Source organism: Pseudopodoces humilis, chromosome 1 (genome assembly GCF_049639895.1).
Source record: "Pseudopodoces humilis isolate 2021_Gansu_Grassland_sample_001 chromosome 1, ASM4963989v1, whole genome shotgun sequence".
Lineage (NCBI taxonomy): Eukaryota > Metazoa > Chordata > Aves > Passeriformes > Paridae > Pseudopodoces > Pseudopodoces humilis.
Genome location: NC_142200.1, coordinates 41,429,410 through 41,457,015, shown reverse-complemented (window position 1 = coordinate 41,457,015; position 27,606 = coordinate 41,429,410). Strand labels below are relative to the sequence as shown.

The 27,606-nt window shown below is 39.2% G+C and overlaps 1 protein-coding gene across 5 annotated transcripts in view; it reads left to right on the top strand.

The window, feature by feature from the left end:
• SPIDR (scaffold protein involved in DNA repair) overlaps positions 1-27,606 on the top strand; it is a 199,527-nt gene that overhangs the window by 66,986 nt on the left and 104,935 nt on the right. For all 5 annotated transcript variants that reach the window (XR_015771929.1, XR_015771930.1, XM_088051736.1 and 2 more), the window contains exon 8: positions 7,650-7,869. Coding sequence is in view for 3 of the 5 variants with exons in the window: in XM_088051736.1 (XP_087907862.1) it covers positions 7,650-7,869 (220 nt within the window). In the remaining 2 variants the exon portion in view is untranslated. The remainder of the gene's footprint in view (positions 1-7,649; positions 7,870-27,606) is intronic.

Here is a 27,606-nt window from a genome sequence, read left to right as displayed (position 1 = left end):
TCCAGACCTGATTTTCAGCATTGACTTTGGATTACAAGGGTCTGCTGTGTATCTACATGCTTGCTGAGTTTGTTGCACCTGCATCTGCATTTTATACATGAGGGAGGAGGAAGAGCAATCATGGGATGCCAAGCAAAATTATGTTTTTGTTTTTATTTATGCCTGTAATTTGACATTTTATACTTTTTACGCTTAAGAATGAAAGTAAAACTTTGTGGCTTGAACCAGAAAGCGGTTGGCTATTCTTCCACTGCAGATAGTATGTGATGTCCCAGGAGAGGGTGTCTGCTAACTGCAGTTTTGGAACCACATTTAACAATTACAAGTTAAATGATGTTGGGATGAAATAATGCCTTTGAAAAAAATAACTGAGTGGGACAAATCTGGAAGAGTGTTGCTAGAGTGCTTTATTAAACACGGCATAAACTGGAATTTTCTTTGTTTCCTTTATAATTCCATAATGCGTATTTGACCTATTCAACTGAACCAAAGGCAGAAAGTGCCTTTCATTCTTTGTGCAGGGAATACTATTCCCAACCTTAATTGCCCACAATTCTTTGCACTTTCAGTGGGAAAGTTTATTTTATAAAAGCTTTTACCTAGGATTAGTAGAAATTTGACTTGATTGTAACACCTGTGTTTTGCAAACTGCTTATTTCTAAAGAATTTCCCAGTTAAGAAAAAGTATAACTTAACTTCTCAACCATGTTTTTTAGAAACATCAACTAGATATGCCAGGTGCAGTAGAAATTTGCTTCTGAACTGTAGTTCATGTACACTATTTGTTTGATGGTTCTTTGAGCAAAAGTAATGGTAATTTGTTTTTCTTAAAAGTATCTGTCCTTTCCCCATAACATTCGAATATCACTAAGATAAAGAATTGTGACTGTTCAGCTGGTAAGAACAAGTTGTCCTCAATATTTCTGCACAAAGCATGTATTTGTTAGCAGCTTTTCAAATATTAATGTGACTCCAAGCAAGCTCATCTTCCTCCCCTGTGTCTTCTTATGAGTTTGTCATGGCTTTATTCAGAAAGCTCTACTTGCAAAAGGGTAATTTTTAAATTGGTTTAAAAGGAAGGTGGAGAAATAGTCTTCCTTTTGCCTCTTGTCACGCTTGCTTGGTCTTTTTTATCCATCTGATTTGTGAGGTAAGTCTTGTGGCTGAGCTGAGGAGTTTTATTTTGTCAGTCTTGCTTTTCATGGTAGTTCACATGTGTACTTGTAGGTATGTGTATGGTCCTAATTATATATACTTTTCATTATCACAATAGTAATAATTTCCACTTTGTTCTCCTTCATGCTTGGATATGAGTTGGGTTTTTTCCTGGAATGCTCAGTGGAGCAGAGCCATTCACTGCTTGTCATTTTCCTCAGCTCCAGTTTTCTTCTGTGTTTCTAAGATGTGGTCTATGTTGTTGTAGTTCACTGTTTTCTGCATTGGTACTGTGGCCTTTATGAACTTATTTCTGCCTTGTGTCACGTGACTGTTACATTCAGATGTATTCAGATGAGCACATCACATCCTTCAGCCCTGTGGGGGAGATGCATTCTTGCAACATTGCAAGATTTCTAAATATTCAGTGAGAATGGAAAACTGAAAAATTCAGGAGTACCTGCTGTCATAGACTGAACTTGGCTTTGTTTTTCTCTTGTTAATGTGGCACTGTTACTGTTACTTCTGCTGGTCTCGTCTGCATGGAGGTGGACTGGCTATCCCAGCTGCCACATTCAAACCATGCAGAATTCAGTTTGCCGTCCTGAAATGCTTTGTCTCGCTCTATAGATCTTGTAGAGAATGCTCTGCTGCTGGAACTCTATTGACTGGCTCTAAAGGGAGTTTGTTCCCTTTGAGAACTTTCCATTTAAGGCTACAGGTGCTCTTTTGGAACACTTCAACAGTAGCATTTTAGCAAAATTTTTGCAAAAATGGAGTGAGGTGAAACTGCATGTGGTCTTACTGATACATTTGATGAATTTCCATACAGCAAGTACCATGGATCCTCTCCTTGTAGTGTGTTCAGCTTCCTGTCACTGTGTCACTAGAGAAACATAAAATATGTGGCTCCCAAGAGATCATCATTTCTATATTTTCCTCCTCATTTGTCTTCCTTATTGGTAGTTACAGAGTTATTAAAACAAACTTTAGAGTTGTATTTCAGGCACTGAAGCCAGAATGTCTGAACGTTTGTTTTTTTAAATTGTGCTCCTCAATGTTTTTTTCCTTCTCTTGTCTCCAAACTGCTTTTTGGTTGTTGAGAGTCAGAGCAGGCTGGCTTTCTTCTTAGCCTTGGTCCTAAGCTGCCCTTGACATGGCCAGTGCATCATCTGTGACCACGTACATTCAGTGTTGATGCAGCTTAAATATATGTGTCTGCTGTGAAGCCATTCTGTTAGGTCTGAAGATTAAGGGCATTCAGTCTGACAAAGACCGTAGAGTCATCTGAAGTCTTCAAAGGGCTCAAGACCTCAGAGTCTGTGAGCTCCAAAGGAATGGGGAGCGCTTTTTTTGCCCTTTTTTATATTTTCCCTGCTTTTTTTTTTTTTTTTTGTTTCTTTTTAACCCTCCTGGAATTCAGAGTAAATTCAGAACATCTGCAAAGTACTGCGTCAAAATATATTTTGATGTCATGGTGTATGACTGAAGGGCAGCATCACCCTGTGTACTAAAAGAATAAACAAAAATGAAAATAAGTACCCAAGGAAACTGATGCATTCAGTGTGAAATTTGTTTGTTCATCTCCCAGGCACTGGAATTATCTTTGTTTGAACTGCTTCATGTCTGGGTTACAAATGGGAGTGAGAAAACCAACTCCCAGAAGACACCTGGAATTAAATAATTAACTGTGTATGTCAGAGCAGATCTGTTAGGTGATTAAACCAAAGTGCCTCTAGCTTAGGATCCTGTTTCTGGCAGTAACAAGAGCTACCAAAATGCCTAGAAAAATTGATAGTAGGGCTAACACTTGATGATATTTTCCCAAAGTATTCTCCCAAATACCTCCTACAGATCTCTGACTCAGGGACTTTCTAAACTGGAATTACTGTCTGTGTTCTTAGTAGTTCTAAATAAGTTTTTCTCCTACCAAAAAGTTGCTGGTTGTTTTTCTGAACCCATGCATGCAATATAGTCCTGTTTTGATCACACAGTTATGTATCAGCAGGTTTTTTTTTTTAAATTATGCCCAAAGTCATTGCCAGATTTATTCCATTATTACTGTTGCCAAAAAGACCTATCCCTGTGATTTCAAAGGTTCTGCTAACAGTAGCAGTGAGAGGTGGATGTTCCATTTGCCTGGGTTTGGATCAGGATTTCTTCATCTTTGTCAGAGCTTCTTGTTTCTTGTCTGGGAGTGAGGGAGGAGGATCTGGACAATCACAGCAAGGCTTCACCAAAGATGCTTCCCTGCTTAAATGGCTTGTTCCTCCCGCCAGTTGGTCTCTCATGGATTTCACTCCTTTGGGAGCACTTGCAAAGTGTGGAGGAACTGATTTGTTTGATCATGGTCCGCTAGCGATGATTTCTGTCTGTTGTTTTTCAGAGAGCAGCATTGATCACAGTGGTGTTCTGCAAAGGGTGATGTAACTAATCTAGGCCCTAACTGGTACATGATTTTTCTTGTCCATTGTTCTTTCTGTGACCAGTATGTTGATTCAGTAGTAGCCAGCATGTTACTGCATGTCTTTGTGAAGATTTCTCTTATGGAAAATTCTATGAGAAGTGAGGGAGCATTACAGGCCTTGGTGGCTGATCCTCTCCTTTCAGATGGTGTTCTTTAGAGGGCACATGTTGTACATCTCAAATACCTCTGCAAAATTCATACTCAGCCGGATTTATCAGTGCCTTTCTGGCTTTCTTTGTAGCACCTTAAGCCTTGTATATCGGTGATTGAATTGCACTTCATGCCCCTGGGATGAATAAACCTTCTGTTTATACTCATGGGGCCAGATATTTCCAATGATCCTTGATCCTGTCAGTGGCTGTTTCCTCTGACTTTCCAGCTGACTCTGTGAAGGCTATGGAGAGATGCTGGAAGTGGCAGCTGTCCATGTTAGGCTGTGTTCCAGGACCAGTGAGTTGCAGCAGTCCTCTGTCACCTGAGCTCAGAGCACCCAGGGCTTTGCCGAGAAATGCACCTGTGTCTCATACTGATCAGGCTGATCCGGGTTTCCATCTTTATCTCCCTCAAGTATTTCACTTCACAGAGGCATCTGGAACCAGACTGAGTATTTGGAGAAGGTCCTTCACTGAAAGCATGGTCAACCACTAGAACAGGATCCCCACAGCACCGAGCCTGTCATTTCAAGGAATGTTTGTTGTATGATTTAGCGTTAGGTGATCCTGTGAGGAGCAGGGAGTGGGACTTGAGGATCCTTATGGGTCCCTTCCAACTCAAGATCTTCAATGATTCTATAAGTGCTTTGCTAAGCAGTCCTCAAATTGCTGATTGCTCCTTCATGGAAGATTTCTAACTGCATCCAGGCAGCTGTATGCTCACTCTCAGCAAATGTGCATGTGTACTTGTCTTTCAGTGGGAGAATAAAGTTTACCTTGAAGTAAGTAAACTGAAGTGGCTTTGCAGTTAGCTGAATTAGCTGATTAATTTTCCTAGAAACTAACCTTGAAGAAATCCATGAGTATTCTGGGCGACAGAATGGGAAATGAAGAAATTTGCAGTTTAGGAATGGGCACAACTGCAGCACAGTTACTGACTGCACCTTTAAAAAAGCATACAATTTTAAGGTATTCTTTCTTATTTAAGATGACTGGATATTGCCATGAAACAGGCACATCTCTGTTTTTTAATTTCTTGGGCTGTAATTCTGCTTTGCAAATGAAAGTAAGTGAATGATAACTTAAGCAAGCAAGTGGGAATTGATGTAAGTTATCCGACAGTGAAGGAGAACACTGCAAAACCCTAAAGTGAGCTTTCCACATGGATGAACAAACAAGTAAACTCTGGAAACCGTAGAATGTGCAGTGATCCAGCCTGTCTCCTCACCCACAAATTTGCCCTTCAGTATGCAGCCACATATGTTTGATTTATTTTTGATTGACATAACAATACAAGAGCCAAATGTATTAAAACCGAAGCTACATTCTGAACTTTGGTGTTTCATCATGTGCCAGCAATCCAAAGTGCTTTTCCATGTTGTTCAAGAGAGCACTATCATCAGCAGTAATAATAATTTCAGAGTAATTAAACTAAACTATCTCTGTGTATCTAAATAAACAAATAGATTGTGGTTCTGTAGAATGTGCATGTGTGCCAAGTGTGAGACTTGGCTACTTGTCGAAATTGAGATGCTTTTAGTGTAGAAGCATTCTGCTTCATTTAGTATCAGCTCCCAGTGTTTCCACCAACTTTAGGCTTGCAAGAGACTCTGATGTCTTGGTAGGATATTTTTTACTCCAGTGTCTTTTAGAAACTTTCATACAGATGTAGTTCTTGATTTACCTAGTATTTTTATCTGTTTTACAGTCAGAGGTATTTAAAAGAAAAATGTTACTATGCTGTCATTCATTGTCTTCAACCTGCTGTATCAGATGAGTAACATGTAAGCTGCTGACCAGTAAGAAGTGTCATAAAATTCTGCATATAAGAAATACATAGTTCAGAAGTGACGAGCAGTCTCTCTCACAAGCTGTCTTAATACTTTTTTTTTTAATAAGCTGTTGGTGTATTTGAAAATTGAAACTGATTTTTTTGTGACTTGGTTTTTGAAGTGGATGTAAATGCAAATTGTGCTGTATGTCTAGAGGGAAGAGGTAAATGCTTAGTTACTTTAAAGGATGAGAATTTTTGTGGTTAGCAGAATTTGTTTATGCGTGCCAAATGACTTGGGGTTGACAGAGGAACACAACTGCAGCTAGTCAGGCAAAACAGAATTCAAATGTGAATATTCTAAGCCCTTCCCTTCAGGCATAGAAAACTAGTCAGTGCTCACCCTTGTCAGAATTTTCACATAAGCAAACATTATCACAGTGTAGTATCTGCAGTGGCACTGTGACGTTACAGCTTTCTCTGAGCAGGTGATAGCAGTGAGGAGCAGCAGCAGGGACAACCTTTATCAGTCAGTTTCAAAGGACTTGGCAGAAAGGGTTGATTCTCCTGCTTCTCAGATCTGGAAAGGGAGGTCAAGCTGTAATGGCTTGGACAGAAGTGGATTATGTACATCTTGTGTCAGACTGTCTGGTGGAATCCTTTATTACAGCTGGAAAATACCAGTTCAGGGGAAGCAGAATGCTTTGCAGAAGCATGTTGCATGTGATGAAAAATGGGTTCACATGAAAGTGGTTTTGAGAACAATTTTGTTTTATATTTCCAAATTGATTTATTTCTGTTTCAGTATGAAATTTAATAAAGACAGGGACAGAATTTTTTATTTTATTTTTGTAGAATTCAACTTTATTGAATAAATTTGAAAGGTTTTAGGGCCAGGTTTCTTTGGTTTGGGTTTCTTGAGGGTTGTGTTAATTTTTTTTGAAGTTTCTCATAAACTCAAACTAAAATATTTTGATTTATTTTCCAGAGGAAGAACATTCACAGTTGTGAAATGAGCCTTAAAATAAACAAACAAATAACTAGTACAGCTCTGCTGTTAAGTTCCAGTATCACATTCACTGTTCCTCCCGTTACTTCTTTGCTGTGGGAAGACAATAATTTATATCAGCTGTTTTTCTTGGGATGTTGTATTTTTCCCAATGAAAATTGTAAATCAAGAAGGGCAGAACTGGGGCTCTGCTGCCCTTGTCCTCTGGGACCCTCTTCTGCCCCACTAAATGCTCATAGCATTTAGCAGGGTAACAGCTATTCTCCCTCTCCCCTCAGTGACCAAATTGCAGATCTGAGTAAGGCTAGGTGAGAATGAGAATAAACCTTACATAATCTTATAGCTCAGACTAAGGTCTGTCCGAGTAGCTCTTGCCCTGTGCAGAATCCAAAGGGACCTAGGAGTAATTTAATTTCAGTGCAAAGTTAATTCTTGTTCAGCAGTGACAAAAGTGCTAAAATTGATCTATATAAATGCTTTTATCTGTTAATGTTGCTTTAAAACAAGGGAGCCTTCTGACTACCTTGACTGCCTTCTGATAAAATGGATGATCAGTTTTGCAATAATTCTTTTTAGGCTGTGTATCTTGTTCCTTCTTTCTCCACATTTGTCCCTCAATACGAATCATCAGCTTTTGGATGTTCTGTACTTTTCTAACTTGGTTCCTGACTACCTTGAGAAAGGTCAAAGATGGAAACACAGCTTCACTTTTAACACTATGTTTGATTATTCTGTTTTTAAATAAATTCATTTTTTGCAGTATCTAATAAAAAAGACTGAACAAAGTCAATGAGTTGCAAGATTTAGTTCAGATATGGTGGAAGAGGGTTTCTTTTAGGGAGTTTGTGATTTCATTTGTATTTGGAAGAAGTGCAGGTGGGATTTTTTCTTTACAATAGTATCTATAGAGAAAACAAAAATTATTTTAAAAGCTTAATGTAGGTCTTTTGATACGGCTGTATATTCTACTCATACATGGATTTATCAAGGTCAGACAGAGCACAGAGGGATGCACATCTTTAGAGCACCAGAACGTCTTTATTTCTCCTCATCCAGATTTTGCATTTTTATTTTTCATTTTCACTTTCTTCCCAGATAAATCTGGTGTTTTAATTGTGAAGATCTTGGAAATATTTGAGGAGTGCACAATACAAGTTGCCATCTGCCAGCAGCTGGATCAGTCTCTTGCTATGCTTTCACCCGAGGATGCTGTCATCAATGCAGAGGAGCCAATACTCAAAGTCCTCTTCACAAGAGAGACAGCAGCTCACCTGAAGAGCAGACCACAGGATGTTATCCACATCTATCCCCCATGGTGAGTAAGATGAAGGCGCCACACTTGCTGTAGCACTGCAGAATGAAGTGGGGTCAGTAGAGTGCTGGCTGCACTGTTGTAGGAAAAACCTTGGGGGGTAATGGGACAGCAGGGCATTCTTGTGGTCATCTGTCTCTGGCAGCTTGAGAGACTTTGACAGATACCTTCAAGACAGGCTCAGATAACAACTAAATATGTACCATGATGCCTCTAGTGTTGCTCAGGGCTTCAGTTGTGTTTTCACTTAATATTTTCATGTTTAGGGCACTAGAAAGGCCTGAGCAATGTCTTATCAATGATAAGGCCAATAAAGTGCATACTTTCTGGTAGCAAAGTAGTTCAGGAATGCTCATCTGTTATTGTGAGCATGGGTATAATATTTCAGTGGAAAAGTCTCTATTAACTGTATAGCGTTCAGTCTTCAGTTCGTTGAGTTCCTCTTCAGCACAGCCCTTTCTGGAATTCTTAAAAATGTTTGGTCTACATTTTTGACTGTTTTCTGAATTGGATTATTTACCTGAATTTTAAGGGGTAGCAAAAAATTATGAGATTTCTAGTAAAGCAGCTGGTTGGTAGTGGCAGTAGGCTTGGAAGGACTACTCTTCATAAAAATTTAGGGGGACTTTGAAGTGGGAATATTACTTCTCTCTTCACTACCCTCCACCCAAATTATAAAAAAGGAAATACTTTTCTTACATATTTCAGCATTCATTACCTGAGTGTTAGCCTCCAGCTGCCTTTCGTGTTTGACCATATCCTTTTGCAAAATACTTTTTCCTGTTTTGCAAAGGTCTGTATCTGGTTTTTATCTTCATTGATAGCTGCAAATCTTTTCAGAGTTCCCCAATTTGTAACCTTCTGCTTCTGAAATGTTTTTAACTCTTTTTGGAAGCAATTCAAAAACTAAGGGAAGATATTTTATTTGGGGTTTATTATGGCTACAGATAAAACTATTGATAGTTTAGATGTAAATAGATCGGTAGCAAAGGGAAAATTAAGTTCAATATTAAGTCCTAGTCTGATATAATTCTGGTTCACTGCCTTTTTTTGTTCTCATTTATCTTTTCCTTCACAAGCTTTTCTTCATGCTTTACATTTGGTTTTGTTTGCCTGTTTTCTTCCTGTTTCTCTCTCTTACAATCTTAGTTCCATTTTTCTCTTCAGGTTTCCTCTGTTGTTTTTAAACCACGAGCTTTTGCATTTATGCAGCTGTATCCTTCTGTGTAGACCTTAACCTACATGAAGATTTTTGTACTAGAAAAGTAGTTTTAATTAGGATGTGATTCAACTTTTCTCTTTTTTTCCTCCTTTTTTTCTTTTCCTGAGCTGTTACTGTAGAATGCTTAGTTTAGAATGCTCGTGTAAGTCTCGGACTGCTGCGGCTTGTTTCATGTCTGCTCTGGGAAGATGTAAATCTGCACTGATACGATCCTTTCCAGACTACAGACATCTGCAACTGTACTAGTGTAGTCTTCTCATCTGTTTAAATTTTAAGATGTTCTGGACACAAAGCTCATTCCTTTATGTACATAGATTTCTTCTAAAAGCTTCATAGCTAGCTGTCTGTCTTCCCAGAACTTCTGCCTTTTATTTTTTTTCTTTAATATATATATATATATATATATATAATATTAGTAGGATGTGCTTTTCATCTAGGCAAAAGGTTATTTCATGAAACCATAATGTTTGGACAGAGGATACATCTGCACTGTCACAGTTGCTTTCCTTATATATGTGTCTCAAGGCACTTCATAAATACATCAGTTAATTGTAGCAAAACTGCATTATACCTCATCTCTAGTCCTATTTTGTATCTTTTTGAAATTACCTTAATGTCAGTTGTCTCTTTGTTTCCTCAACCAACTTCAAAAGAAATTGGGCTGGATACTGTTAAACTACTGGAGGCAGGGAGGGGAGAGAATGAAGGATGTTTTTGTTTTTGATTATAAATTGGCACTTTTAGTTTACATTAATTGGAAATTGGACTTGTACACTTAGTGTAAGTTTCCTCTATCATAGTTCCAAGCTTCTATTCTCTTAAACTCTTACTTGAGAGCTCTGAATGCTGAGATGTAGTTCTTGTTACTCTGCATTGAATTTGTACTTCTCTTGTTAAAAACAAATGCTGTTTCTGTTAAAACGTTTATCTGTCAATTCAAATGTGTGACTAGTGAAAAAACAAATTAACTAAATCTAATCCTGACATGATGAAATAAGCATACTTATGTATCTTATTAACATCTTATGTATCTTATCAATATCAGTCAGAAGCAAAAGGGACCAAAAAAAAAAAAAAGTAGATGCAAGGGGAGGCAATCCTTGAATTACCTGTGTGGTTTTGGGATGCATAACACACTGTACATTGTTGTACTGTATTTTGAGACAGTTTTATGGTAAGACAGAATGGGATGAGATTAGGTGTTTTGTAAGTGTCCTGAGAGCAAAATTTCCCATTACCTTTAAAATAAAACCCCAGAATTACATTCTGACTTTGCTTTTTGCTCTCTGACCAGGTAAACAAGTAAGATACAAACATACAGGCTGCTGGCTTCTGGAGGTGATTATTCATGTCAAAAATTGAACACATCATTTTGGAGCCTTTGTAAAATTAGACTTTGCTTTTGTAACTGTACTTGTCTGTGCTGTGAACTCGGTGCATAACTTGGTATGTGAAACATCTCCAGCAGTAGACTTGCATTAAGTACTTTAGGAAGCTGTGTTTAGAGAAGTGCTGATATGCTTGTCGGTATTGTTTGCATGCAGAATCCCATGAAACTTCAGCACTGCAGTATAAGCAATTTAATGTCAAAAATAAAATATTGGTGGGGGCTGGTTGTAAGAATCTTACCACTGGACATTGGACATTGCTCATGAGAACAGTCCCACTGGATTTCAGAAGAGCTTTGTGTCAGGGCAAGAATTACCAGGACTGAACCTAGATTTCTTTGTAACTAGATACTAATTTCTTTGGGGCCAGTGTCTTAAGGTAAATATTTATAATCTTGAAAGCAAGGGATTTGATGTGAGAATTCTCACTTGCTATAGGGAAAGCAACCTCCATAAACTGATTCAAGCTTTCAAACCAGTGTTTGTGGTGGAGGACAGCTCAGCTGCCTGGCCACTGAGACATCTGACAGGAGCCTGCTCTGATCTTGTGGCTATATGGAAGTATTATTGCAGTGTTGTATCTAAATAAGGCCTATTAGCTTGGACACATCACATGAAAACGATTGTGTGTTTTGGGCTGGAGCTGGTTTCTGTCTGGCCAGCCGGGAACAAAACAGGCAAAAGAACTCAGCCCTGCCTGCCCCTGCCTGTGTAGGCTTGCCTTTGGTTTTCTTTGCAGTACCAGAGCAACTTCTTGGATTAAGATTTTAAGTGAACACCTCATAATTTTTTACAAACTGAATCTGAATCATTAAGTGTTTTTAACACCTGGAAAAGAAAAGAGTTTATTACTGAGCTTAATTAAATTGATTACTAAGTCTTTATTCACTTTGTAGAAATACCTACCCAGCAAAAAGTAAAGATTTGCCTGCAAAGACATGAGAGAGTGGAAACAAAGGCTTCCACTCTTCCACTGGTGGTGATTTTATGTCTTCAACTTACCTGTTTTTTTCCTGCTTGTTTCATTGTAAAAATTATAGAAATAATTTACTATACCTAACAGAAAGTAATAAGAGTTGGTATTTTTAGAGATTCCAGGATTCATTTGACTGCTGCCACTGCAAGGCTTGGGAACAGACAGTTTGTCTTAGATACTCCTGTCTTCTGCTCATAGCTATTTAATATTCAAGATAAACTGACCTGAAGAAAATTGTGCTGATTAGAATTCTTTCCCTTTCCAGTAAGTTTAACAACTTGGAAATGTTTTTCATGTATTTCTGAAGTTAAACTACTAGAAGTATGTGATATTAATAGAGTTCTTGGCAGTAGTGGTATAAACCACAGATCATGTTTGATTTGGACAGGCTCAGAGATCGATCCATACCTATTGAATGTGAATGTCTGGTATGAAGCCTCTAGTTCAGGAGGTTCATGTGGTGCTAATTACTGGGGGCAGGGGCAGTATGAAGGGGACATAACCACTCTGCTCTGTTCTTACTGCCTGAAAACACTGCAGAAAACAAGATCCTTGGCTGGATAGCTGTTATTCCCCATGCAACTTCTCTGAGACAGTTTATTTTAGGAACTTGGTATGGCAAGTACATAAAACTCTTAAATCTGTGACATCAACGAGCAACTTCAAAGTTGTTCTTTAGTTTCTCTTAACCTGTGAAACCACGGGGAGTCATAATTACTCAACTTTGAGTGTTCTAGTGCCTGGAGAAAGTGTTTAATGTGGACTTCTCATTTCTGTTTGCATAACGCTAAATTCAGTCTCTCCTCAATGAAGGAGTTTTAAAAGACTTTGAATTATTTACTGCCAAGAAGAACAGCTCATACAAAACATTGCTGCTGATCAGCTGATGCACAGGGATGAAATCTTGAATCTTAAGTCCTTTAATGTAGGCCAGTGGTGGAAGTTGCTGTAGAAATGTTACAGGCAAGCTCTGAAGAAATTTATGTACAATAAGCAATCTGGTTTTGTGGATTCAGGCAGTATTCTACTTTAGAATTATCCTGGGTATGCTGTAGGCTGTTTTGTTGACTCAACAACAGCATTTCTGATAAATGGGTATGTTACTGTGATTTTTGCACTGTCTTACATAACACACTATCTTTCATCATCTGGGTGAGAAACAACAGGAGCAACACAGGGAGCTAACATGAAATAGGTGCTTTGAGCTAGCATGGCTCATGTTAAAGGGTGTTTGGCTTCCATTTGATGAAGATAGAGACTTTTATCACTGTTGCTCTCACCAGACAAGGGAAGCATCTAAGAACATTTACAGAGTACCTCCCTATCATAAGAAAGATCACATGAAAGCAGGATCTAGGCTTCATATATTAATGAAATGCAGAAACAATCTCCTGCTGCTCTGTAAAGAAAGCATCTATATCTTTCAAAATTTTCTCAAATTAAGGAAAGGCATGTATAGAACATCTTTTACATACATTCAGTTTCTCAGGTCACTCCACAGAGAAGCAGCTTTTTTGAATGCTTGATAGATCAGTTTTGTCCAACTGATTAATGTTCATCATCTTCCTCTGATGAAATCTGGGCACTTACATATATACATATAAATATTCAAACAGATGAAAAAAGGGGAAAGGGGGGAGATCATCAGGTCAGATCCCTCTCATTGGAAAGATGTTGGCTCTGCCTTAACATCTTCAAAGAAAGAATGCAACAATAGCAGAGTGGGAGAACCCTGATAAGAGGGACGAGGCTCACTCAGAAGATAAAATTCTACAAAACTTCAGAGCTGTAAAGCCAGTGTGGGCACTATTTCTAAAGTACATATGGGAATGGCCTTGGAGCCAAAGATCAGATCATATCATCTGTTTGGAATTGCTTCTCAGAGATCATGCAGTTGTGAAAATTGAAGGTCCTTTCAGAAGCAGCTGAAGCAGCAGCATTTTTTTTGTAAGAATTTATTTTTTGGTTTGTTAAGATATACTTTTCCTTGTGCAGTCACTTCAAAAGAGGGGATTTGTCTTTAGAGAGCAGAAATACACATACTTTCTATGAACTGAAAGTGGTCCCTAGCAAGCTTTTGATATAATTTCTTCAATGCTTCTTTTGCTTTGTCTTTTCTTGACAGAGTAGTCCTTAGGCTTTTTCTCCTTTTTTTCTTTTAAAAAATAAAATATTTTTCTTTTGTCTATCCTCTCATGGAAAGGGATAAAATTTTATCTGTAGAGCTGCTCAGGTATATTCTGTTTTATATCTCTAGAAGTGAAGAGATTAAGCAGTTAATATTATTTGCATTTGTTTACTTTGCATGTAGAAAATCAAAGGAACACAATTTCTTAGTAATCTAATCAATGAATAGTGTTCTTTCATAGGTGGATGACACAATTGGAAAAATGCAGAATTTCACAGCTTTGATTCCAGGAGAATAAGTAATTTATGTCATTTCTGTAATCTGCCACAACCACCTGAAGCAACAGATATCTGGTATTTCCAATGTGGGCTATGTTTAATAAACGCAGTAACACGATCACACTTTTACAGTGAGACAGACATGCTTATTTTTATAAGTGTGGCATGGATAGGCATGTGATACAAATGCCATATAGAAAATATGAGTACCCTGAAAAACAAAGATTAAAAGCCTGCTCTCCAGAAAAGGTGTTTCCATGCAGAAAAAAATGGAAACACAGGAAGATGGGAGCCTCAAGATAATAGATACGGAGTTCTGCAGAAGATTAAAACTGGATTTTTAAACACGTCTGCCTGTCTCTGGACTAATAGCTGATGGTAATCTTGACACACTGAAAAAGGGGGATTTCCACTGTATTGTACCAATGAGGTGCGGGGGTTGTTGATACGTTTGTTTGCTTTCGGCCAAATCAGAGGGGTCAGAAGCAAGCGGTGTGTTTGCAAAGCAGCAGCTTGGTTTTCAGATCAAGGCTGAAATGCGTTGTTGCCAGCACAGAAGCCTCCATCGGGCTAGAATACCTCTGGTCTCCCTGACCAGATGTGTGTCTGAACTGGGCACATCCAGTCAGTTGTTGTGCTCCTGCCTCACGCCCCCGGCACAGAGCTCACCCGAAAGGAGCCCTGCATGTTGCTCTCAGGAGGTCATTCTGTGCTCTGGAGGAAGTTTCCACCAGCATGACTTTTTCCAATATGGGCTTGTAGAAATAAAGGAGTTGTAGAAAAGAGGCAAGGGATGTGAACAGCCTGGTTTATGCTTGGGGTGTGTTTTTATACATTTTTCCTAAATAATAGATACCATCCAACTTAGATCTGACTGGAATAACTGTGGTGTCCAGTTAACGGGAAAAATCTGAATCACCTCCCTGTGGTGCTTCCATGTTGAAGAATTAACATACATTTGAGTCCACAGTTTTAGCAACAGAATAAGAAAATTGTTTTTAAACATCCATTCCTTACAGTCAGGGATGTTGTTTATGTCTAAAAAATTATTGGAAAAAATATTCAGTGAGAATGAAACTGTCTTCCCCTAATATTCACAACATAATCTTATCCTGAAAAATCTAATAATGTTTTGTTTTGTTTTTTAATGAAAGGTCTGTACTTGAAACTTTCCAGCTTTTACAAGTGAGGAAATTCCAAGCATTTTGTAGTGACAGATACTGTTAGTGGGTAGTTGTCCACTGACGTCAAAAACAGAGGATGGTGAACAGCTTTGTTCAAGTCAACAAAAAATGTACAGTCTTGGATAAACTCTGTGTTAGCAACGGAGCTATCAATGATATACGAGCAGCTTCACATGAGTTCCCATGTGTATTCAATCCAATGCTAAATTCCAGATCTTGTTTAATGAGCAACTGATGGAGCCAAGACCTGGCACTGCAGTCTGCTTTATCCAGTCATGAAGGAAAAACAAGCTAAATAAGTTCAGATGAACAAGTTCAGAATTACTGCAGGGTTATTAAAAAGTTGTGATTTGTATTCCTCTGCTAATGTTTATGACTAACAGATTTGGGACGTGTAAAACAATACTTAATTTGTAGAAACACTATGTGCCAAAATTCCTTCAGTAGTTTAACCACTGAAGAGCAAGTTTTGACTTTGTGAATGGGTTTCTTTAAATGTTTAAGACTAACAGTAATCAGCTAATATTTTTTTTTTTTAAAAAATTGCATTTTGAAAAATTATGGTTTCTGCTTGTTGGATTGCTATTCAGTACTTTCACTTCATGAAATACAATGAATTTTGATAGCTTACTGTGGAGAGAAAATTTTCAAGACCAGTGCCATTCTCTTTATTTATCAGGTGTCATTTGCTACAGTAATGGTAGGTGTGTATTTAGACTAACATTTTTCCATGCAATTCTGTATGCAGTTAGTTTGGGGTTAGAATACACTGGATATTTTCTAGATACATGCAGGGTTTTTGTGCTAAGGATGCTTGTGTTCTTGGGCAATTCTGTGTGGGTAAATAGATGGATAAAGTGTGAGTTTGCCAAATTATCCCGCGTGATCATTCTCTGCAATATCAAGGTATGCTTTGTCAGATTCCTTCTCCTGAATGTTGTATTTAAGTGTAGGTAAGCAACAGTTAATTACTGTACTCCCAGCAGAAATAGTAATTAAAGCCCCAAGTATTTCAAAAGGGGAATGTTGCTTTCAAATATTTGAAAGATTTGGAATGTTGCTACCCAAAATACAGTATTTAAAACATCTCAGCTATCCTGGGGGGCAGGAGCATGGGAGGGCAAGGGGGAGAGCAAATTTTACTGTTACTTCTACCAGGCAAATTACTTTTCTTTCAGTAAAAGCCCATGGAAAAAATACCCATGGTTTTATGTATTTTTGGCAGAAGAATGTACTTTGGTATATGAAAACAGTTCAGCTGTGAAACATCCAGTGTAGCCTTTTGTGTGTTTGATGAAGCTTCTCTTCCTACCAGTCTTTTGAGTGGATATCCACTGTGCAGATTGCAATGTATTACTTCTCCCTGACTGGTAGGCTTCTTTGACGGTACCCTGAGATGTCTTGAAAAAGTACTCCTCTAGTTAGTGCCCCAGTACAGCCCTCTGGAACACCAAGTTTTTCCAATCAGAAGTATCGGAACAATATTTAGAGCATTAGAAGTCCTGTGCAACCACTAATTTTACCTTTGGGGCATTTGTGTTTAGAAAGCTAAATCACTGATGTGGCTCCAAAAAAAAAAAATCATTACTTGGCAGTAAGTGGGAAGGGAGGTTGTTGTGTGTATGGGGCTTTTTTGTTTGTTTTGGTGGTTTATTTCTCTTTCTTTAACCTCTTTGGACTTCTGAAACATTATCTGTTTTCTCTCTCCTTGGTAAAAGAGTTAGAGTTAAAAATAAAGAAACCTAGTGAACATTTCTGTGGATGTTTTTTGTTTTGACGGTTATCTTCCCCCCCTTTTTTTTTTTCCAATAAGCAGTGCACGTTTGCTGTTGAGTAGATCACGATGGTGGACTTTTGCATGGTCTTCCTAGGAGTCATTGTCCATAGTCAGTCCAAGGTGCTTGGCTGTCATAAAGAACAGGATTGTATGTCCACCTTGACGCTGCTGTTGATAGCATGTCTGTTAATGCAAACCCAAGTCTGTCAGCATCTTCAGCTAATCCCTTGTAATGTGAACTGAGAAGAAATATCTGTGAAGAAGTATCCTGAGGTGCTCTGAGGTATTGTCGGGACAGACACTGAGGATCATAACTACTCCCAAAAAAAACCTGGCAGAATAGTTACAGTGCTGCATGCACACATTGAAAGCCCCAAACTTGAGAACACTTAAGATTCAGTATTAAAATATAAATTACATTGATTGTATTTGTGTTTTCATTTATCTTCCCAGCATGGCACAGCACGTCTGTCTTTTGTGTTTCCCAAAAACAAATTTCTCCTCCAAGCTGAGGTTCATTTTTGAGAAACGTGGGCAATGCAACGATGTGAGATTTGTACATTGTATTTGTGCCTTAGCAAATACTGCTTGTCTTCTGTTTCACTGAGCTTGTCATAAATATTAATTTAATAGGGCTGGTACTGTTTTATGCATTGTGAATGTACAGATTGAGGAAGAGATAAATTTTATTGATATGGGCTGTCATTGGAACTTGCAGGGTTTGTAGCCTTAAAGGAGCTCAGATTTACAGTATATATGTATAATAATCATTCTTCAAATTATCTGAAGACATTTTTTACAATATAGGATTGTTCTTTATTATATTCCCAAATATTTCTTTCCTTCTATCTCTCACACAAAACCAAGTAAGTTGCCCAGTATTTTATTTGACTTTTTGCAGCCTCCTGTGGTTTACAGTTTGAGAAGTTCTGCATGAGGTGATTGTCTGATTTTACTGGGAGGTATTTGACCCCCAGGAGTTTGCTTTTGAATCTTGCTGTATAGCAGCAACCTGTTTTCTAGCTATGTTCAAAAGCAAACCCATTTTAAAAACAAACTTCAACATACCACATGATCAGCTTCTAGACCAATCCACCCAAGACTTGAGAATTGCCTTTGGTTGTAGGTCACTTCAGCTACAACTTCAATTTCTTGATTTTTGAGGACTAATGCTTACTTAGGAAGGAATGGAATCCTATTAGTTTTACAGGTTACGCCAAAACTGCCATAAACAAGGTAGAGGAGAAAACAAGAGGGAGAAGTTATTTCAACCCAAATATAAATTATACCTTTTTTGGGGGGGGGGGGGGGGGGAGCAACTTTTATGTCTATTTATTCTTTAGATTAGCCTGCATATAAAAGTATTCTTTTCCTGTGTGTTCCAGTTAATTGGTTGTGATTCTGTACCTTTGATTATTAATCTTGTTCTTTGGCAAAACCTTACATGTTGAAGACTGCCTTCCTAGAAGAGGTCTGAGATTTGGAAATGCATGTAATCTTGCATGCAAAGCCCTTCTCTACTTACTAAGCTCTGAACACCCATTTTCTAAATTAATATGGGTATTACTTGGGTTGCTGTGTTGATATTTTGGGAGCTTTTCTTGGAGAGTACTTTCTTATCCCACATTAACAGCTCCATTGATGTATTTTGGCTATATCTAAGTAAAGCCATTTTCCATCCAGAATGTGAGCTAAATGTATTGGTTAATATACTGGATTTTTTATTGGTCATATTTTAACTGCTGTCATAATGTTATTGCTTTATTGACTATACATGAACTGTGGATGATTAGGAGGAAAATACTTCCCTGCAAGGTAGCGAGACAAAATACGGCCTTTTAACGTATAACCTCGTCAGATGTTAAAACTTATATAAAATGCATATATTGGCATTATAAGTATGTAGAAGCCAGGGTAGTACATGTGTTTCGTTGTCCCTTTCACTGAAACTGGGCACGATGGCAGTCCAGTGCTTGAGGGCTGGAGTCTGGAACGAGATGCACTCAGGTCCGGCCATGGAGACAGCGACATTTGCCTTCCTTTAACTTCTGCTTTGACTTTCTCCAGCTTCCTCAGCTGTTTTGGAAGTGACTCGAGCAGTCACGCTGGCGATGCATTCACAGGCGTATATTGCACATGTGGCGCACGACGCGCTCCCTTTGTCGCATTTCCCGTCCGTGTGTGCGCTCGGCCGCACCACGCCAGTTCTCGGGGCTGCGCTGCACGCTGCATCGCTTCCATCACGGGTTCCGAAAATAAATTATTCTGAGTTACCAGGGTGCTTACAAAGGGCAGTGGCGGGACATCACCTTCCTAAACAGCATCTCCGCGGCGATTCGCGGGGCGGTGGGATGCTGCCCGAGCCCCCCGGGCGCAGCTCCGTGCCCTTCCCGGCGGCTGCGGAAGGTGGCAATGTTGTCAGCAGGAGCCCAGGAAAAGCTGATCTCACCGAGACAGCCGCAGCGCCTATTTGTCCACAGCTTTCTCTGGCGTCAAAGCTCCACGTCCGTGAAACAGGAGCCTGCAGCAGGGGGATTTCTTGGGGTTTGTGCGCCATCGCTTCTGCACAACTTGTAGAAACTCGGTGCGCTCTCCGTGCTGGATGTGGGGATGCGCATGAGGCTCACACAGTTTTGTTCCCCGCAAGGCTTCTCCGTGCTGCCTGCCTCTGAGCCTGCAGACCCATCCTCCACCCCGGAGAACGAAACTGAGCGCTTTAAGTAAAGTTTCATTTCTGCAAAACACTTGTAAATGTTTCTGAAACCCGGTGTCGTTTTCTGCCCACTCCCCCGGGATGTTTACAAACTTTGCTTTGAATTGAGCTTACCAGGGGAGAAACAGAGAACTTGCCTGCATGCCACTGTCGTGTTAAGAGCTACCTCCTGGCTATGACAGGTTTTTAACCTGCTGAAAGCCTAACAGAGCTATTCAGGCTTTGGTGGGGATGTTTTTCTTTTCTTTTCATATTTCAACTAATTCAGTGAATCTTTTTAACTTCTTCAAATTATTCAAAGATTTTTGTGTCTTGTGATTTTTAACATTTTTCCTGTCTAATGCTAATTCTTGACCCTTGAGGGAAAGTACAAGAAAGTTCTTGGTTAATGCTATCCCATTCCTTTCCTCTTGACTGTCTTGATGCTGCACTGGTAAATAGATCATTGATTTTAAATTATTGTGGGACCTTTCAACATACTTAATTCCTGGGTTCACCTCTCATTCTGTGTTCCTTACCAAGCCTTTCTGTAACAGATTTAAACCATTTAGGAGGTCAAGTGGGGAGAAAAAATTAAATATTTTTAAGTTCTTTTACGGTAAGCAGAGAGCAAATAGGATGACATTACCTTGTAATCCCCCATCTTCCTCCTTAACTTTATTTGCAACACAAATGACAATTTTTGTTGGACTTCGTGTCTACTTGTTTTTCATAAAATAGGAAAACAGAGCTAAGGTAACTAATGCTGTACAACTTCCGAGGCTGAAGCTGTGTGTGTGTGTTGTATCTCCTTCCTGACTCATGTAATGGCCATGCTACTCCCTGTATTAAATAGACACTGAAGGTTTCTGGAATTGCTTTGGTCTCTGTTAAGCAAAGATTGTTTGCTGGGTACCAAAATCTGTTGGATATCGGTATGGATACTTTGCCTACCGCTGCTCTTCACTTTATTTTACAAATTGCCCAGCAGTGCAGGAGAACCATGGATAGTGACTCCTTAGTCGTAAAAAAATGTAAAGGAAGACTTTCATAAACTAGTTGGGATTTTGTGCAGTTAGTCTGGCAGAAACTGCTATATTCTGTCTCTCCAAATGACAAGCCAACGAAAGCTTTGTTTTGCTGTGCTATGTGGGAGAATTTTTCATTTCAAAATTGAAATGGGAAAAAATAATCTCCAACTCCAAACAGCAGAATTTAAGATACAATGGGTTATTACCACTGTAATTTTTGTAATTATTTCTTTTTGTAGTAATAGTCTTCATGCTTTAAGAAGAAAGTGAAATATTTCACCTTGGGACTTCCTTTAAACACTGCTGAGTAATGCAGTCTCACACGGTTGTAATAATAATTTGGCTGAGGAAAAGGCTTTTTGATCATAAAATTTTCATGTTAAAGGAAGTAGATGCTACACACAATATAAAGCATGGAAATAAACACATTTAGAATTTTGTTTTCACTTTTCAAACCAAAGGAAAATACTTCCCTGTGATTTCAGAGTGTTGTTAACAAGCCTTTGTAGCTATTAGGAGCCTAAAATAGTAAATGGCTTAGTAACAAAATTATATTAATAAACCTAACATCAAAATGACTGTACAAAGTTAAGTACATATGGTTCCATTTTACATGACAAAAGAAGTTTTCTGAAGTCTATTTGCCTAAAACAAATGTTTTAATGGAACAGTGTAATGATTTGACCTCATCTCTGCTTATCCTTTTTTTTGACTGTAAGTATGATTGCCAAGACAATTAACTGGGTAATTGACCCAGGCAGACAGAGCTGAAGTTCTGTAGGTAGGCCCTGCTTTTAGGGCAAGTTGGCGTGCTGTCTCCTGCTCAAGTGCATATCGACCTTCAAAGTGTCTTAGCGCTAGGGATAGTTCACCCTCAGGAAGTTTAGGTTAGATAAGCATCTGAATTTTTTTGGGTACCGAAATCTGGAATGCAGCAGCAAAATCTGATGAGCATGGGCTCTCATATCTGAGTCAGCAACGGGGCTGGATCCACTCCTGTTGTTCAGGACTTCCACTGCCAGGCCCAGCCAGAAGCAGCAAACAGAGATGCGTGAGAAGAAAAACCGGGGAGCAGAGCAAGGAGCGTACCTCGAGAAAGTATTAGCAGGCTTCAAAACAGAGTTTGTGTTGGTTGTGTGCAAAGGTGAGGAAGAAACTCACACCTTCTCTCAGTGCAGCCTTCTAAAACCTCAGGGCGAGTTAGGTTCTCAGGAGGCTCTTGGCTTAGCCCCCTGTAGGCTAGGCTGTTTTGCTTGCCAGATGTAAAAGTCAGCCTGTGAAATTAAGGTGGGCTTTTTTCCTGCTTCTGATGCTTTGCAGTTAACAGTACTTCAGGTGTCACAGGGCACACTGATATCAACTGAAATTTTAGACTTGGAGAAAAAACTATCCACTCGAATGGCAATCTAAGCAAGCAAGATTTGAAAAAGTAACCAGGAAAAGAGACATGATGTATTTTTCTTAGTGATCTCTGGGTATTACTCAATTTTTTGATCTCTTTTCCTCTGCACCCATTGTTTTCTAAACCTTGTTACTCATGAATTAAACCCTTTTCTGTAAGTTAAAAAAAGTGGCTTCTGCCTCTAGAACTCAAGTGAACTGCTCTTGTTCAGCCACAGTAAATATCTGTCACTTTATGTAGGGTTTTGGTTTTTTTTTGCTGAGAATGAATCTATAAAGTATTTGTAGTCTTCTGAGGCTGAATTTCCAAACTAGTGTCCATTTAATCTGTGGAGATCAAAGCACTTGCCAGATTTTGACAGGAGAAAGTTGGCCATGACTGAATGGCAATGCATGCCCAGGACAAGGCTTGTGAATCACAGGTTTGTGAAGCAGCCTCCTGAAAATACACCTGAAACTTAATTCTGTGTACCATGCATAGAAGGAAGTTCTCCCTGTGACTTCATTCATGCTTTTGGCATTCCAGTGTTATTTCTGGTGATAAAAGAATAATAGAATGAATAAGCAGCTAAAACACAGGAGAAGAGAATGAATTTAATCTTCAGGGAAGGTGAGAACACACCCCAGTTCTCATCACTTCTGTATGCCATGCCTGTTCTAATCTCCATCCAAACTTTCAATACAAGGGATTAAATTGTCAATCATTTTTAAAAATTCATCTTTCAGAAATTCTAAAGTCTACTTTTCAGAAGTGACCTGGTATTGATTTGCATGTATTTATATTTTGATAAAATGAAATCTTAAAAAAAAAAAAATCTGAAGAAAAAAGGGAAAATTTTAAAATCCTTGATATGTAGCTGAAAAGACCTCTGTGTATATCTAGCTTTACATGTAGTATGAAATAAAAAATAGAAAATGGAAAAAAATGTCAACCACCATAAAGTGCAAAGTATTCTTCAATGGTTACAGGCCACCTTAGCTTGGCTTCATTTCAGAAGGTACTAAGGACATTTCACTTCCTTTCCGATTAAGTTTAGGAAATTGACCAATTCTACTGAGCTACTACTTTTTTTAGGTAATATAATATTTTTGTTACATTTCTTCTTACTTGTGTTTTTTAGTAATATAAATCTCTCGTACTTTTTTCTCACTTTGTTGTAAAATACAAAAGGTATTATTTTTAATAGTCGTGTATACTGATGGCTGGCTGTTGACATCAGTGTACTTCAGTTAAAATTTTTAGGTGTATATATTAAAGATTAGTCGGTTTTTCAGCCAGCTGATGATTTTTCAGGGCCCTATCAAGTTTTATGAAATAAATTTCACGAGTCTCGTTGTCAACTTTCTGAAACAATACTGATTTGTTGGCCAGTGGAATACTTATGACATCTGGAGAAGAGCACAAAAAAGGTGGTTTTGGGTTTTCTAGCTGGTCAGATGTGGCCAGTGGATATAACAAAGGCAAGAATACTTAGAGGGTGTTCTTACCAGGAAAGCAATGTGTTTACTTAGCCTGTGGTTCTTCAGAGAGCAGGTTGCCCTGAAAAAGTTGTAGGTGGCATGAGGTTGGTCAGAGGGCAGACACTTGTTTGACCTTTTAGTAACAAGTCCTTAGACTAGAAGAAAACCCAAACATGTTTTTATATCTTAAATTGCCACAAATGGTGCAAGAAGCTGAGGAACTGGGACTGAGAGATGGCCTGCAAGTTTTGGACTCATCTGGATCTTCATGTGTAGAACTGCAGCTGCACAGGCAGTATAATCCTAACACCTTATATTGTAATCCTAATATTAATTATGATTAATGTTGAAAGTAATGCAATTGTCTTGCTTAGTGTTTCCAGAGCTTTATTTTTTTATTGTGGTCAGTCAGCGTTAATAAATTTGTATTTATTATGTAAATATTTGGGGGGAAAGTGTTATATGTGAACTTTACTACCACCAATCATATGCCTTAGCTATTCAGGATGAGTTTTGGCTTCCTTTGTATACCCTGGAAAATTATGATTAAACTAACATCTACACATTAGGGTTTTGTTGGTTTTGGAGTGGTAAAATGAAGTATTTTACACTTCTTGTTAACAATGAGAGACATGAAATGGAGTTCCCTGAAAAGCTCTTTCTTTGCCCTAGAAATGAAGATACTTCCACACATTTTCCCCATCCCCCCCATATTTCCTAGCCTACCATCCTGCTCCCCTGGCATGGTGAAATTTGGATACTCTCAGTTTTATCATGGATCTGGTAGCAACTACAGGTTTTGTTTTGGTTTGGTTTTTTTTACTGTCTTTGATACAGTCGTTGACTAAAATACGTGGAGATTCTTTTTTTCCAGGCAAAACATTTTATAGAATTTTTAAAATATATGCCTCAGAAATATCAGACTAAGTGGACTAAACATTATTGAAATGAGTAAACTCAACTGAAGGGCTGCAACTCAACCTAGAATCTTTTGTATAATTTTATCTTTTTATAATTTTATCTATTAATGAACCAGTTAGTTCAGGAGTAGAAAAAAATAATGCCATTTAATAATATATTCTCATAGCTGAAATTAGAGAGGTGAAGGAGTGGGATTTCCCCATTCTGTGATGTGTTCGAAGCTAGATATTCAATGAAGAAAGAAGGAAACGGAGAAGATCCGTGTTGGATACGGGCTGCCTGCCTTGGTATCATGTCATGTCTCTCGTGAATGTGTCAGAAGTGAAAAAACAACCCACCCTGCAGCAGCGTGTCCCTGTTTTCCTTGGCACCCTTCTGCCGCCTGCCTTCGAGTGAAAAAAACAGAAGGGAAAGAATCGCCAAAGTCAGCGCCTAAGCTGATTTAAGCCGACGGGGGGCCTGAAGTTTATCCGAAGCACAGGCTCCTGTTTTAGGCAAGGGAAGATACATGGGTAGGGTGCAGTGTGAGCCCCACCATCGCCCCATCCCGGGTTTATTCTGGCTCCTCGGGGTTTGTGGGGAGAGCAGGAAAAACCCGGGAGCGCGGCACGGGCCGGCGGCGGGACCAGCCCCGGACTTTCCGGGCCCGGCCGCGGCGGGAGGGCAGGAGGAGGAGGAGGAGGAGGAAGAAGAAGAAGAATGCTGCCGCCCTGACGTCAGGAGCTGCTCCTGGGAATGTTTTGCATTCCTCTTCCTGGCAGTGGTCAGGTGGCTTCCAGCAAGAAGGAAGGAACAGCCGCTTCCAAAAAGAAAAAAAAAAAAAAAAAAAAGGGGGGGGGGGGGCATTGAGAGCATGCGGAGGAAAAGAACACTTTATAATAAAAGTATTGTGGGGGAGGCACTTTTATTAAAAGCCAGATTGGGAATTGGAACCAGATGTTCTGCATTCGAAAGCTGCACGAATGTTAAACGCGTTTATTAATGACTGTGATGGCTGAGGTATTTGGCTGTCTGCCTCGCTTTAATCTCATTGCTCCGTATTAAAAAACAGTTGAGAAAAACTTTTTTTTTTTTTTTTTTGTACCCGACTTTAGGCAGCTTCCTTTATACAAATATTCATTTAAAAAAAAAGACAGGATTTTTATGGGAATATAGCCACATATATGAAAGCAAGAAGCAAACAGGGAAATACCAACATTTGTCTTGTCTTGTTAGTTTTAACATATATGTTGTGCTGAAAATTATTGTCTTAAAATTTGTTTTCCTTCTTGATTTGTGGTTGTTGGATAATGCGCATGATGTAAGCTGGAGAGGTCAGAACATGCAATTATTGCTGTTCACAAAATACTTCCTATTCCCTTAACTCTCCCTCTTTAAAGTCCCTGTCAAAGCCTGCGTTTAAAGCAAAACAAGAGTAGATACTCAGTCCGAGGGGAGTAAAGTAGGAATTGCATTCACCACAGGCAGTGCTTGTGCTTTACATCCTCAGATGGACCCAAGTACATGTTATATCTCCATGTCAAGAGCAGTGTCTCCACCTTGGCAGTGCTGCACATTTGGGAGTACCAAGCACCAAGAGCTCCCATGGGGACTCTGGTTTGTGTCTCAGTGGGGATGAGATACCTGACAGCACCATAGCCTGTACAGGCACAGGCAGATCTGGGGTATCCCCCAGACAGGCAGGGATCCTCTTCCCATCCTTGGGCTCTGTTGTATGCAGGTCATAAGATTTTCTGTGTGAAGCATGGACTGTTGGAGGGAGAGATGGAGCTGTGCCGTGTCCCTTCAATTCACAAGTGTGGCAATGCCCTGAACCTGTGCCTTCTTTATCCACCTGAAAGAGGAAAGAGTAATTTTCGCTGTAAGCACCAGGAACCCACATTTTACATGGGTTAAAAAAACCCACATGGCTGTTTTGTATGAATTCAGACTTCCTCAGGCAGGGCATAGATTATGTCTAGGGCTGGTGGAGCTGAGCTGCCTCTGGATTCAGGTTGGGAGAGGCCATACCAATAAAACTGCACCACAGAGACTTGCCCTGGTCCAGCGTGATGGGTTTTTTTTCCTTAATTCATCCTATATTTTCCTGTTCATTGACACTGCACAAAGTTTTATTTGTGTGGAGTTACCAAGCTTATTGGCAGGCAGTGTATTTGGTGGTGATGCAGGAAGCTGGTGGGACGGGGAAGGTTTGGTAGTTTTGGGGAAGTTTCCTTGAGCTCTGTGCCAGGGTCAGGTGAGGCCCATGAGCACCCATCCATTTCCTGGTATGGACTGAAGTGAACAGCAGCTTCCTACTACAGGGTGGATGCTCTGCTGAGGAATTTCCAGAAATGCTGAGAAGTGCTGACTCATAGCTTACGGCCTGTCTGGGCTGAGGGGAGGTTTTCAAATCCTTGGCTGAAGCCAGCAAAAAATGTTGCTGTAATGTACTGTTTTATTTTTAGCAAGGGGGGAGGCTGTGTTGCTTAGGATGAAATGCTTGTGAGTGGTTTCAAAATGACAGACACTTTTAATTTTTTTTTTCTTTTCTATTTTTAGAACTTGGAAAACAGGTTGTTTTGCTAAAATACAGACACTTCTCTGTTTTCCTAGTAAATGGGTTGTTGTAAAGGAGCCTTAAGGATTTCATGCAGGAAGATTTTTACCACCACTGCAGTTCAAAATGTCCTTCAGGGTAGGAAATACTGAAGTATTTGAGACTGAAACTCAGTTGGCACTTACTTGCATATATTTTTCACTTCTGCCGATGTGGGACTGCAGCTCCAATTGTTGGAGCTGAAATGTAGCCAGATATTAGCTGCTATTACAAGATCATTGTAAAAGCTCTGTTCTTGTGTTTCATCCTCCCTTGTTTTTAGCTGTCACTTCACAAGTAATCGGCTGTGCCTTTTCATTTCTTCTCTTTCTGAGCAGAAAATGCCCTATAGTGTTTTCTGCTGACTTCTGCCAGGAACAAGACTGAGGGAGTCCTTTCAGGCTGTACCACCACTCAAAATACAATTTTGGTGATTAGATTGTAAGGGCAAAATTATTTTGTTCTCCCTCCTCCACCCTCCCAGCCCCTCTCCCACTCAGTGTATTTTTTTAACATGTTCTTGGGGATGTGTATTGGTTTTTTGTTGAACAAGCAGTAGTACCTCGGGATGATCTTCAACATATGCACTGTCCCAGAGAGTATCCTAAATGAAATAAAAGTTTGTATAAACTCTTTCACTTCTAAATTCTAAAATTTGCTGTCAGCCCTTCTTCATTCATAGCTCTGTACGTCTGTCTATAGA